This window comes from Cynocephalus volans, chromosome 14 (assembly GCF_027409185.1).
Source record: "Cynocephalus volans isolate mCynVol1 chromosome 14, mCynVol1.pri, whole genome shotgun sequence".
NCBI classification, from domain to species: domain Eukaryota; kingdom Metazoa; phylum Chordata; class Mammalia; order Dermoptera; family Cynocephalidae; genus Cynocephalus; species Cynocephalus volans.
This window is the reverse complement of record NC_084473.1, coordinates 26,161,311-26,174,674: the sequence shown is the minus strand read 5'-3', so window position 1 is coordinate 26,174,674 and position 13,364 is coordinate 26,161,311. Positions and strand designations below refer to the sequence as shown.

At 46.3% G+C, this 13,364-nt stretch overlaps 1 protein-coding gene across 2 annotated transcripts; it reads right to left on the bottom strand.

The window, feature by feature from the left end:
• Nucleotides 1-713: 713 nt before the first annotated feature.
• DNAJC5G (DnaJ heat shock protein family (Hsp40) member C5 gamma) lies at nt 714-2,779 on the bottom strand. Of its 2 annotated transcripts, XM_063079058.1 has the most exons (4): nt 2,668-2,779; nt 2,130-2,392; nt 1,268-1,412; nt 721-770 (listed from the first exon to the last, which is right to left on the bottom strand). In XM_063079058.1, exons 1-4 carry the CDS (start codon nt 2,777-2,779, stop codon nt 721-723), a joined length of 570 nt encoding a protein of 189 aa, XP_062935128.1. The 2 variants fall into 2 exon arrangements, with proteins under 2 accessions (XP_062935129.1, XP_062935128.1); XM_063079059.1 differs by lacking the exon at nt 2,130-2,392 and having other exon boundaries at nt 714-770; nt 2,667-2,779.
• Nucleotides 2,780-13,364: the final 10,585 nt, after the last annotated feature.

Genomic DNA, 13,364 nt, shown 5'->3' with positions numbered 1-13,364 from the left:
CAGGATCTTGGTGGAGACATTGCAAGTGGCTCAGGGACCCTACCAGCTGACATTGGCTAAAATACCAATGCAGGCACAGGAGGAAGAATCCTTGGGAAAAGTCTGCCACCACTGCCTGAGATCTCATAAAGGTAGGGATGGGAGGGCTGCTATCTGATAGATTAAAAATGGGACTGGGACTAAAAAGAAGAGTAGCCAAGTGACCTGTATGGCCAGGGTCAGTGGTACCAAGGGCAGAGATGGTGTCCTTACTGGGTTGGATGTCATGAATGCTTCTGTATTTGGAGTTCTTATAAAAAAAAAAAAAAAGAGATCAAATCAGAATCAATGTCAGGACAGGGCTACTTGCTCCTCTCTTCAACGTGTCCAGTGGACTGGGCAGCAAAAGCCTCCCTCACTGGGTCAGGACCTAATGGCAGAAAAAGTTGGCACCTTATTAACCAGAAAGAATGATCACTTAGAATTTAAAGCAAACCCCCTATATGTAAGGATCCAAATACCTGTTGTCCATACTATAAGAATACAAAATTTCCACTGATAACTCACCTGAAGTTAGCTTATATGAATTTCTTATCCTTTATTATTTTTTTCGCAATGGCCGGTACAGGGATCGAATCCTGGACCTTGGTGTTATCAGCACCACACCCTAATAAACTCAGCTAACAGGCCAGCTTCTTATCTGTAGCCTTTCAGTTTACATACCTTACTGTTCTTCATCTTTTAATAACTATCTTCACTATCTTCCTGTCTTCTAAAATCACTTCTGGCTCCTATGATGGAATTATATATATGTTTACATATATAAACAGTAACAATTTTTTTAGTCCATTGGTGAGAAAACCGATACCATGCAGTTACTCAAAAGCGTCACTAGATGGCACTGGTGTGAAGTTTAGCCAACGTACAATTTTAAAGTTTAACAGTTTTGGGGTGGGAGTAATCTCAGATACTTCATCTTCCTTTTGAGAAGATGCAATAAACTGCATCCTTGAACCTGTCTTCAACTACCGCCTTTTCTAGACATATTCTCCCATCCCATTCCCTAGTTTAACAGTCAGGACAGGTTACTACTACATTCAAACTGTTTGTGGCATAAGGTGCTCAGAGACATATGGATCCCCTTTTTTTCTTTACTTTGTCCCAATGCCAGACTTTAAACTGCCATACATAGGGCTTATCCTATCATTTTCACAGGTCTTTCTCACCCCCAATCATTTCTTTCATTCCTAATCCAGATCTTACCTCAGTCCCTGCCTATGGCTCTCACCTGACCTCGAAGGCTGAGTCTGGACATTCTCTTGATATTTTCTCCTATTAACGTCCTCTGGTGGTGGTTTAAGTGCTCCACAGCAAAAACAGCAGCAGCAACAGCAGCAGCAACAAGTGAGCAGTGCACATAGGATGACGAGTGTCTAAAAGGCAGGAGAGAATGGCCTCAGTCCAGCACTTTTTCTATATTACCATCCGAGCTCCCCTGCCTCAACTCTCCCAGAAAACGAGACAACAGAAACATTTGTCCTAGGAGAGGAGGGACACCTCTCCTTCCTTATTCTTTTCTTTTCTTTTTTTTTTTTTTTGCAGTTTTTAAAAAGAAGATTTATTTGACAAGTTTCACTCAGTGCAATACACCTAAACACACCTAAAAGGAAATCACAATACAATGAAAGATTTAAACCAAGGCCTCAGAATTTCATACAAACACCAAGAATAAAATCCGAAAGTATTGGTATTGTGTCTCAACTTTTCCCCATTAACTTAAAAAAAAAAAAAAAAAAAGCTTAAACTTACATTCCTTATACATTACTAAATAAAACTAGAATTAACAAATGCGCCAAATGTTTCACTTTTAATTGTACACACCGTTCCTATATTGAGTTTTACAAAAAAGCATGTCTTCCAACACTCATCCAAACGGTGTTCAATGTAATGTGGTATAAGAGCAACATTTAACATAATTCAACTGCTTTGGCCTAAATATGCTTACTGCTAAGTACATCCTACAATATAATTAACTCAAGAAAAGCTGAAATGTTTTAGTTTTAAAAACTAAAACTGTTTAACAGTTATACTTTCCTCAACTTTGTTGTTAATCTTTCCTTATTCATAAGGGACTAGGAAGAATTCTGTACCTTGAACCAACAGCTATTCAGCATAAAATAATATCTGACGCCTTCTTCACCAAAATGATCATATAGATATATTCCCAATGAGCCATGCCGGTCGTAGATTTTCCTCTTCTTAGGATCAGTCAGTACAGCATGGGCTGTGTTGATTTCTTTGAATATTTCTGCTGCTTGAGGGTCCCCTGGATTCTTGTCTGGATGATACTTCAAGGCCAGTTTCCTACCCAGACAATACCCAAAAGGAGGGTGGGGAGGGGATGGGGAATGGCCGGGGAGGGAAGTTTAGGCTAAACCACAGGGTTAAATCTCTAGAGAGTGCAGAAAGAATGTATGAGATGTGGTACAAAGCATGGAGGCAAGCAGCCCGAGGTCTAAATTCCTTCCCACACCACACTGAAGATGGAGATGGCCTCATCTGGTCCCCAAATGAAAACTTGCTGGGATTTTAAAATGGGTCAGAAAGCAAGGTAGAAAGGTAGAAAGAAAAGGGTTCAGGGGTGGGGGTAGGGGTTCCAGGGTTCAATAAAGGGCTGAGGTCTGAACCTGTAGGATTTTTTGATGTCTTCAGGTGAGGCACCCTTCTTAAGCTCCAGCACTGCATAGAGGTTTGTCCCACTTTTGGACAGCCGGCGGGCTGCTTCCTCCACATTAGTCATGATCTAAGCCAGAGGAGAAGAGGCATTTGTGAGAACTCCCACAGGTGAGGGCAGGGAGAAGTGAACTTCCAGTGAGTGACAGGAAACTCATTGCTTCCAGGGGCTAGGCACGTAAATGAGGACAAAGGGACAAAAATAAGACAACAGAGAGTGGGATCTGTGACTAGCAGGAGAGTACAAATGACCAGAAAGGCATTCGGATTCAAATTTTTAAGAGAAAACATCTTCTCCTCACACTTGCCAGCATTCTCCAGCTAGACAGACCTACAGTCACCCCACATCCTAGAGAGGCACAAGCAACAAGTGTAGGCCATGGGAAGAGCTTGACTTGGTCCAGAATTCCTGTTACCTTAAGCAAGCAGTCCTGGGCCTGTCCAAGCTCACTGCTGGGTTTGAAAGACCAGGCCGGCCCCAGCCCCTGAACAGGTGGGTCAGGAATCAATGGGGAAGATCCGCAATTACCAAGGGAGAAAGAATTCAGATCAAACCGTTCGCTGCCTAAGAGAAGTCAGGTGTCCAAAAGCCAGGCCAGAGGGCGGTGCTCGCAGCCAGCTTCTTCCCCACAGCCCCATGGCTGTCAAACCATCCCACCTCTGCCCCTCAGGGACTGGGCGGCGGGAAGAACAGAAGGATGACGCAGGGCTGAAGAAGGAAGGGAAAGGGGTTGATGTGGGGCAGGCCCGGCGAGGGAGCGGGGAGGACGACCCCAGAGAGCGGGGTAGAGGCTTGGGAGACCTGCAGCCGGGGAGAACCTAGGCTACGAGCGCAGAGGACGTGCGCTCAGTGCGGGACTGCCCGCCTGGGCCTGGCCTTTTACCTCCACTCAGTCTCATGCTCGTGGGCGTGAAACTTCACACCGCCGGGCCCAGCGGCCAGCGGCCACTGCGCTTGCGCGCGTGTGTCGTCACTGCGGGTCATTTTTGGCGCTACCGGAAGGGCTGGGTGGAGTGGTTATGTTGGCTCTGGGACTTATTTCGCTCGCGGGAAGCCTGAACGTAGGCATTGGCTGCGACTCGGCCTGGGCTGGCTGAGCGTTGCTTCCGGGCGGGCGCAGCCCCCTTCTCGGTGGGAGGGTATCACGTGTCCAGATCACGGTCATGGCTCACCAACACACTTAAGGACGATGGGCTTGCCGACCTTGGCGGATGGAAGGTGCGGCTGCTGAAAGCCCTTCTCAAGAGGTGTATTGCCTTCCCAGTCTAATTCAGAACTTAGAGGTCTCCACTTGGTCCTTTCTTTTTGAAGAGTTTCCACAACCTTTAAGGCCCACCTCAAATGTCAGTGTTCCTGAGACTCCTTCCTCCACTCTCCCAGTTGTTCCCATCTTGTCTGTCAAAGCATTTATCCTATCATGTTGTAACGATTAGTTTGCACTTTTCTGTTTGGAAGCTGGCTGGTACAGAGATCGAACCCTGAACCTTGGTGTTTTCAGCTACATGCTCTGATGAACTGAGCTAACCGGCCTTCCCCCTGCACATCTTTTTTCAATGAGATCTTGAGTTTTTCCAAAAGTCAATACTGTGCTTTAAAAACTTCATTTAAATGCTATCTATCATGAGGATGTACCATAACGTAATTATATAATCCAGGTTGGATATTTAAGTTGTTTCTAACTAGTTGATCGTATAATAACCTTATAGCAAAAATTCTTATACATAAATCCTTGAAGAAATCTCTGATTATTTTTCGTAAGGACAGATTCCTGGAAATTGAATTATTGGGTTAAAGTGAATTTTTTTTAAAAAAAAGATAACCGGTAAGAGGATCTTAACCTTTGACTTGGTGTTGTCAGCACCACCCTCTCCTGAGTGAGCCACAGGCCGGCCCATAAAGTGAACTTTTTTGAAGCTCTTGATCCATATTGTTAACTTTATTCCCAGAAAGGTACCAAAAGTACCAATTTGCATCCCTTCCTGCAGGGCATGGGAGCACCTGTCTACCTGACCTCACTTCCTGTGAACTCCTGTCTGAGCCAGCGTTTGCATCACTTATAATTTACCACTTTGTGATGTTAGTTTTCTTTACAGAGGAGCACTCAATAGGTCTTATAACATGTAATTGAAAAAGCTTTATTACTTTGATTATACCTGTCTGTTACCCCTCTTCTGGCTTTTATCACTGTCTTCTCTTTATTACAGTTACTTGTGCACGTTTACCTTCTCTTCTAGGTTTTAAGTGGTAAATCAATACTCCACCCCAAGAGATGTAAGCCATCTAGGCTAACTAAGGAGAACATATGCATCAGGCACAATGACCACTGCATTAATGAATTTACTTCTGTAGATCTGTGATCAGTGCAGGGAGGAATAAAAACCTTTGGCATCACCCATGCAGTCGATAGGCTCTGAGTCAGATGAGTTTAGAGGTTACTTGCCTAAAGAGGAGCCAAAGCTGACAGTTATTATTATTATTATTATTGGTGGTTTGTACTATGCCAAATTTCTCTAACCTCCTATCTTTCATCACCATCACGGGATGATAGAACTGGCAGAACAAGCCAGCTCATTTCTTCACTAGTACTGGGAAGAGAGAGCACACGGCATTAGAAGCACAGCGCACTCAGTGAATTCCTTACCTCATCTCCAAGGCCCAGCATGGTCCTGCCCCTGCCTGTCACTCCAATCTCATCTTGAGCCACTGTCCTGCTTGCTCTGGGCTCTGCCCCACTGCTCTCCTGTCAGTTCTTTGAAGACACTGTGTTCCCTTCCACTTGAAGGGCCATTGACCATGTTGTTCCCTCTGCCTGGAGGGCCCCTCCCCAGGCTATTTGTGATGCTGATTTATCCTTCAGGGATCTCAACTTGTGCCTCCTCGGAGAGGCCTTCAAAACTGGGTTCTACTTCTCTCTCCCTGTCTCCTAACTCCCTTACCATGATTTGTAAATACATATTTAAGGTCTGCCTTCCCCTGTTGACAGTGAGCTGCATGAGGGCAGGGACCTTGTTTGTTTGTTCACCATTTGTGTCCCCAGCACCTAGAACCATGCCTGCCACACGGTTAGTGAATTAATAATTTGTTGAATGAGCTACATTTGAGGGAGCCCTCTGCTGATCCAGTGTAAGCATGGAGTTTGGGCCACAGCAAGGGTTCCTTGGGACAGAAGCACTTAGCTGGGAAATTGGACAGGACTACAGGTCCAACTTCTCTCGTATAGTCCTAGGCAAGAAGAGACACAGATAGAGAAAGAAGGCGAGAGGGGAGATAATAATGTGACACAGAGCTTTGTTTCTTGTTTGTCTCAGTATTCCTCCAGTTCCTAATACATTCCTAATACAGTTCCTGGGATATTGTAGGTGCTCAGTAAATGCTGGTTGGTTGACTGTATGAGCAGACACATGTGTGGCTTTTCAGAGGCACTTTTACCTAATCATCTCCTTTGGCCCTCACAACAACCCTGGGAGGTGGGTTGGTCACATCCCTGCTTTAAGTGAGTCCTGAGAAACAGGGCAAATTCGGGTTTGAGAAGAGTTAGCAAACATCTTTCACATCTTGCCAGAGGCTCTAGAATGTGATTACTTCTTATCACTGCCCTCTGACATTCTAATTAATCACAGTTCATGGCTCTTGAAATAGCCATTATCTTTAAGTGTTGTGAGGCTCTGCCCTGAATGAAATGTCCCTGTAGCCAGGAAGCTGCAGAGATGAGAACAGACCAGGAGAGTCATCCTGGCATCCTCTGGCCAGAGGCTCTCCACTTAGATTTCATCTGGAAACCAGAGTCCCTTTGACTATTTTCTACGCATAGGGTCTCTTCTAACACCCAGCACAGTACAGGTTGAGTATTTCTTATCCAAAATGCTTAGGACCAACGTGTTTTGGGTTTCAGATTTTTTCAGATATTGGAATATTCACAGAATACATAGTGGTTGAACACCTTAATCCAAAATCCAAAATCCAAAATGTTCCAGTGACCATTTCCTTTGAATTTCATGTCAGTCCTCAAAAAGTTTTAGATATTGGAGCATTTTGGGACTTTGGATTTTCGGATTAGGGATGCTCAACCTGTACTAAGAACACACAAGCCAGGAGTCAGAAGCCCTGACCTTAGATCTGGCTCTGCATCTGACAAGCTATGTGATCTTGGACAAGTCAGTTAATTTCTGAGTCTCTTTTTTCTCTTCTGTAAAAACCTGTACCATTTCACAGGTTGCTTCATTAGATTTGGTTGTAAAAACGAATGGAAAATTCAAATTCCTATACTGGCCAGTCAACACCCCCCCCCCCCCCGCCCTCCATAAAAAAAAAGGAATGGAAAAAACAAAAATAACTCACAAATAACTATGACATGGAATGATTACAGGCTAAAATCTTTTCTCGAATCATTTGCCCTCCCACCATACCTTGAGTCAGTGATCTTAGAATTTACTACCTCCCAGAGACATTTGTTCTCTCCCAGAGAAAACCAAGAAGCATCCCTTATTTACCCACAAACAAGTAAGGTTTTAGTCATATAGCTTGAATACACACACATACAGACAGCAGACATTGGCATATTTATACCCAAAATACCACGCTCTGGAACATATGCAGTGGGAGAGAGAGATCATAATTTGTCACACCCAACCACCAGGTTCTAGAATTGTACAGTTTCTGAGCTGAAAGGGTCCTCAGAGATTTAACTCTAATCCAACACCTTCATTTTATAATCGAGGAAAGTGCAGCCCAGAGAGAAGGATTGACCTGCTCAAGGTCACCCAGTGAGATCCAGGCCTAAGCTCTCTGACTCCACATTCACTGTCTACACCATGACTGCTCCTTATACACCCTATTTTAAAATCTAGGTCTAAAGAGAGACCAAAGCTGTGTGGGTGATATTCATGTCCTCTCATGGGTGGTGTCAAGTAATGTGCCTTTTCCCCCTTCCCAACAGAAGGTGTGTAGACTACATGTGATCAAAAACACCACCAGCCCACTTTGGTTTGCCTATTCTTCCCAGTGCAGACATCTCAGGTGAGAGGCAGAAGGGTTCTGGCAAGAGAGGCTGCTTCCCATCCCGTCTCCTCTGACCCACAACCGCAGACTCTGCAGACCCAAGGCCAGGCTAACAGCACACCTGCCTCATCAGTAAAATGGAGATAATAGTGTCTACCTCTTAAGGTTGTTATGAGGATTAAATATTTAATTTGAACCGTGTCTGGAACATGGTGAGTGCTTTATTATTATTATTATTGTTGTTGTTGTTATTTTTTCTATCCTGTCTCCTCCCTATTTTATAAGGAGAGAAGTTGCTTTTCATTTTGTCTCTGGGAAGAAGGGAAAAATCAAGGTCCTTCCTCTAAGAAGATCTGTGAATTGTCTTTGATGTCTTTCCATCCTCCTTGTACTCCCCTGCCTCTTAGAGCCCCATTTTCTTGTTCCTCTACCCAGTGCCCTAATGCTGCCCTCTGGCTATCCAAAACATCCCTCACAGTCCTCCCCAAGCAGCCAGAACTCCAAAATTACCTCTCTCACTTCCTCTCCTTTTAACACTTCTAATAAAAACTATTGCCTCCATAGAATGATCTCTTCCCTAAGGGTAAGGTGGAAAGCAATCTGAATGAAAGACTGTAATTCAGATTATAGTGAGAAAGACAGTGAATACTTCACCCCCTTAATTCTTACTAATGCAAAAGGAATGGTTGGTAGAATGTCAAGCAATATGACTAAATGAAGTGAAAAACATCAGGCCATGTTTTGGGAAGAGACTTTGGGCTTTAAAATAACTTCTCTCCTTAACAGTATCTTACACATATGTAATGCTTCGTAAATGTCTGTTGAATTAAATCTTACTGTGAAAAAAAAAAAAAAAAAAAAAAAAAAATAACTTCTCTCCTTTCTGTTCAACCCCACCCATTTCATGTCTTCTCGTTTCTTGGGCCCTGCATTCTGCTGGCTCTCCTCCGACATCTCTCATGAGTTTCCTGTCTCCCTCGCTGGCTCCTCTTCCTTCTCTCAACTTATGGCTTTGGATATTCTGTATGGCTTTGTCTTTAAGCTGCTGCTTGTGCTCTTTCTTTTCTTCTTCAGAGATCCAGTCTATGCCCATGACGTCAGCTGTCACAACTATACCTTAGTGTCACCCACATGCCAGTCTCCCATTGCCTCAAAGCCACACTCTAACGTCTGAACTCATCATCTTGCCCCCAAACCAGTTGTCCCTCTTGGTTTCCATATTTCTGTTAATGTTATGACAGATGATAAAGCTCAAAACCCAAGCATTACTGGGGCTGTGGACTCATTATTTTCCCCAAACGTAGGTTAAAAAGTCTGACTTTTTTTTTTCAAAATGGCTCTTTCATTTGTCTCTTCTCTTCAGCTCCCCCAGCCTTGAAGCACCCCAGTTAAGGGGTTTCCATATCACACTGATTGTGTCCTAGCTGCCTCACTATCCTCGCTGTTGCCAATCTCATCCTGGGTACTGCTACTAGATCAGTGTTCTTAAAGCAATGCCCCCATCGCTACCACTCCTTTTCTCATAGCCTACAGGGTGCGAAACAACCTTTTAAATCTCTCAATGAACTCTACAACTTGATACCCGTCCAAACTCATTGTCTTGGAGTTACCCGTCCAAACTCATTGTCCACTATTACCCAAAGTGAACCTTCCACAACGGTCAAACTGGTCTTTCTCCCGTCCCCAAATATTCCTTTCTTTTTACCTCTGTACCATTGTTCTCATACCATTTCCCCCATGAAATGCCTTTTTCCTTAATCAATTCACTTACTCAACAAATATCTATTAACCACTGCTAAAGACCTTGTATACAACAATAAGCAGTCAAACTCTTCTTTCGCTCTTATGAATTATAGCCTAGTGTGGGAGACAGATATTCATTAAAACCTTCAACAAATATTTATTGGGTGCTATTATATGCCAGACATTGTTCTAGGTGCTGCGGATACAAAACAGACAAAAATCTCTGCCATCATGGAGCTTACTCTGGTGGGAGGGGATAGACAGTAAACAAAATCAGTGAAATATGTAGTGTTTTAGATGGTAATAATGGCTGTGGAGAAAAGTAAAGCAGAGAATGGAGATAGAGAATGTTTGGAGGGAGGTTACAGTTTTTAAAAGGACAAGCAGAGAGAGTCTGAGAAGGTGATATCTGAGCCAAGACCTGAAGCAGTTGAGGAGGTAGGTTGTGAGCACATCTGGCAGAGTGCATGGTAGGTGCAGAGATGAGCAAATGCAAAGGCCCTGGGGTAGGAGCATGCCTGGTGTGTTGCAGGACTCACAGGAAGGCCAGAGTGGCTGGAAAGTGAGGTGGGAGGAGTGTGAAATGAGATCAGAGGGAGCCAAATTGTGTAGGGTCTTGCAGGCCATTAGAAGGAATTTGGCTGTTACTCTGAGTGAAAAGAGGAGTGACAAAATCTGACCTATGATGCCTAGGTACTGGATTGAGAATAGGCTATAGGGCAATAAGGGTAGAAACAGGGAAACCACCTAGAAGGTTACTGCAATAATCCAGAAGACAGATGATAATGGTTTGGACAAGGGTGGGAGCAGGATTTACTGACGGATTGGGTGTGGGACGAAAAGAGAGGAGTAAAGGATGATCCTAAGGTTTCTGGCCTGAGCAAATGGGAAGATGGAATTAGCATGTTCTAACATGGGAGGACTGCAGAAAGAGGAGCTTTGGGATGTTACGATCAGGAGCTCATTTTTGAACTTCTGAAGCTTGAGATGCCTGTCTATTAGACTTAAAGAGGAGATACCAAGCTAACATTTGGGTGTATGAATTTGGAGTTGAAGTTAGAGATCCGGGAACCATCATAACATAGATACCATTCGTTTTTAATCCTTTTTTTAATAGAAAATTTCAAGCACATACAAAAATAGAATCGTATCATGATTCCCCATGTACCCAACATCCAGCTTTAACAACCATTGCTTTCTGCTGTTACTCAGTAGTATTTAGACTTGAGACTGGATGACAGCTCCATGGGAGTGAGTATGGAAAGGTAAGAGAAGAGGGTGACCACATCTTGGACTAATTCAGCATTAAAAGATTGAGGAAATGAGGAGAAACCAGCAAAGGAGACTGAAAATAAGCAGTCAATGAAGTAATAGATTATGGCATCCTGGAAGCCAAATGAAGAAACAAGTAATCCCCAAGTAACAACTTAATAACTTAGTTAAGTGCTAAGAAGGAAAAAGTAGTATTCACTGAGAGTGTGTAACATGAGAACTAACCTAGTTTGTGGGCCAGGAAGGGCCTCCCTGAGACGGTGACATTTAAGCTGCAGCCCTACCTCATTTTCTCTATGGCCAACTAATATCCTATCTCCTCCATCCTGCTTCCACTCTGACAACCAGCTCCTTCTTTCTGGGATGGCCTGATTGAAGACTATGTGCCAGCCACTAGTGGGATGCTGGTGACACAGTATGAGAAAGACACAATTCCTGCCTTCAGGGAGCTTGCACTCTAGTGAGGAGACAGACGAGCAAGTGATTTCCTTATAACGTAGTGAGTGCTATGACCAGATAAGCGCTGTGAGCCTTGAGAGAACAAGGGAGGGGCACATAGCCTGGGGGAAGTCAGTAAAGGTGTCCTGGGGGTGACATCTGAGCAGACAATGGAGAAGTTGGACCTCCAGGATGCCTCTGCCCATACCCTTCAGCTTCACTTGGATCTCTCAAGTGTTAACTCTTGCCCACATACTTAGATCCCAAATTTTTCCTGAGATCTCTAGCCTAGCTTAAATCCTGACCTCAGCGCTGGGCTTCGTTCTCCTCCTCTCCCATTATGAACTGGTCAAGCATGGACTTCTGGTGTGGGTTCTTCTGCAGCCCTCCTCTGGCCTGTTCTGCTGGAGGCCCTCTTGAAGATGGCAGTGACCAGATGAGAACACCCAGATCTTCCTGCCTGTATTGCCTTTGAGACTAACAACAGTCTAATGACTCACCTTAGGGAAGATTGATACTTGAGGCAGGGCAGGACAGGCGGTAAGACAATGTGGACAGATCAATAACAAAGGACAGCAAAGTAGAAATCTCTTGCAATCAAGTTAGAGTCGGGAGTGGAGGAAGTGCGTCCATCTTGTTCACCAGTGCTCAGCTAGGCAAGCAGGATGCATGGCAGGGAATGAATGTTGAGTAAATGTTGAATGAATAGTTCTTACAAGATTACAGCTCTGTACAGGGCCCTAGCCCTAAACTGACCCTCCACCTCCCTGGTAATTTTCCTGTTTCCCATCCAGGTGCAGCAGGACTTCCTCAGGCCTGGCATTCGAGAGGACTCTTTGCAGATTTTCATAGGGCCACTTGCTGGCTCTTTGAGAAACAGGTGCAAGTGCCCAGTTTTGCTGCCAAGCTTTTCTTACATAAATTTGCAAGCAAAGGCAACGGTTGGTATTCCCACTCCGGCGTCCTCGGCTTCCGGAGGCGGCACGTTCCGCTGCGGGACAGCCGCGGAGCCTCTCACCCATCCGCTCTGACACCCCTTTCTCTTCCCCACCTGCTCGCTCCCAGCCGGGTGGCGGGGCAGACATGTGCCAGCGTCTGCGCCCCCTCCCGGGCACTCGGGGCTGCTGTTGGCGCGCCTCGGGCTGCCCGGCAAGGGAAATCCCGGAGGAAGCCATTGTTGTTACGTCCCCTGTTGTCATGGCTGAGGCGTGCCAAGAAGCCCATTCCCCGAGTAGGGCCCCGAGGTTTCTCTCTGATCTCCAGCTCACCAGTCCCGGTCGCTTTGGGCGAGCGACAACACCCGAGCCTTGGAGTGCGCGGTGGCCCCTACGCTTCCCAGCTCCACGGCTCTTAGAATTGGGGACGCCTCAGGTCCGATGCCAGCCTTAGAAAACCGACGGCGCGGGGCAGGACGAGCCCGGGGCCCTGGCATAGCCGGGCAGGGACGCGAATTCCACGATGGCCCTGACATGGGCCAACAAGGTGACCTTGGCAGGTGGCTTCCCCTCTCGCCGCCTCAGTTTGACCCCGTGACCCAAGAAGGAGCGAAGGCCCCTCCAGACCCAGGCCCATAGGGGAGGTTGGAAGGAGAAAGCCCCTCCTTGCCCGCTCCTTCGCCCCGCGCGGGCTTCGGGCTGGGCCTTCGGCTGGGAGTTGGGTGGGGGCGCCGAGGACAGGCTGGCTGAGGCCCGGAGCGCGGCGTGGGCGGAGGCGAGGGTGTGCGGCGCGCGGACCCCTCGCTCTCTTTCCGCGCCGCTCCACCGCGCAGTGACATCTCTGCACACAAGCCGCCCGCCCGCAGTCCTTGGCACCAGCAGAGCCGCACTCTCCCCCGCCGGAACAGCCAGCCCGCCACCCAGCTTGCCTAATCCATTTAAGGCTCACCTCCTCCGCGAAGCTCTCCCGGGTTAACTCCGTCACTTCCAACCACTCTGTCTGGCACGTGCTCCAGCTTTTTTGGGGGCGGGGACGGGAGGGTTTGGGTAAGTGCACACGCAGTCTCATTGTTGGGAATAACTGTCGAGGCTAGTGGTCTACCCCAAGAACCCAAAGGTCTGGACGCCCATCGTGTTCTCAAGGATGCGCTTGATGGGTTTCTTGCCCGGGCTCACTAGCCATCCCCGGCCTCCACGCTTCCCCTTCCCTGCTCTCTCTCCCCTCCTCCTACGGACTCTCCTCTTCACAGACTGTCACAGCTCGG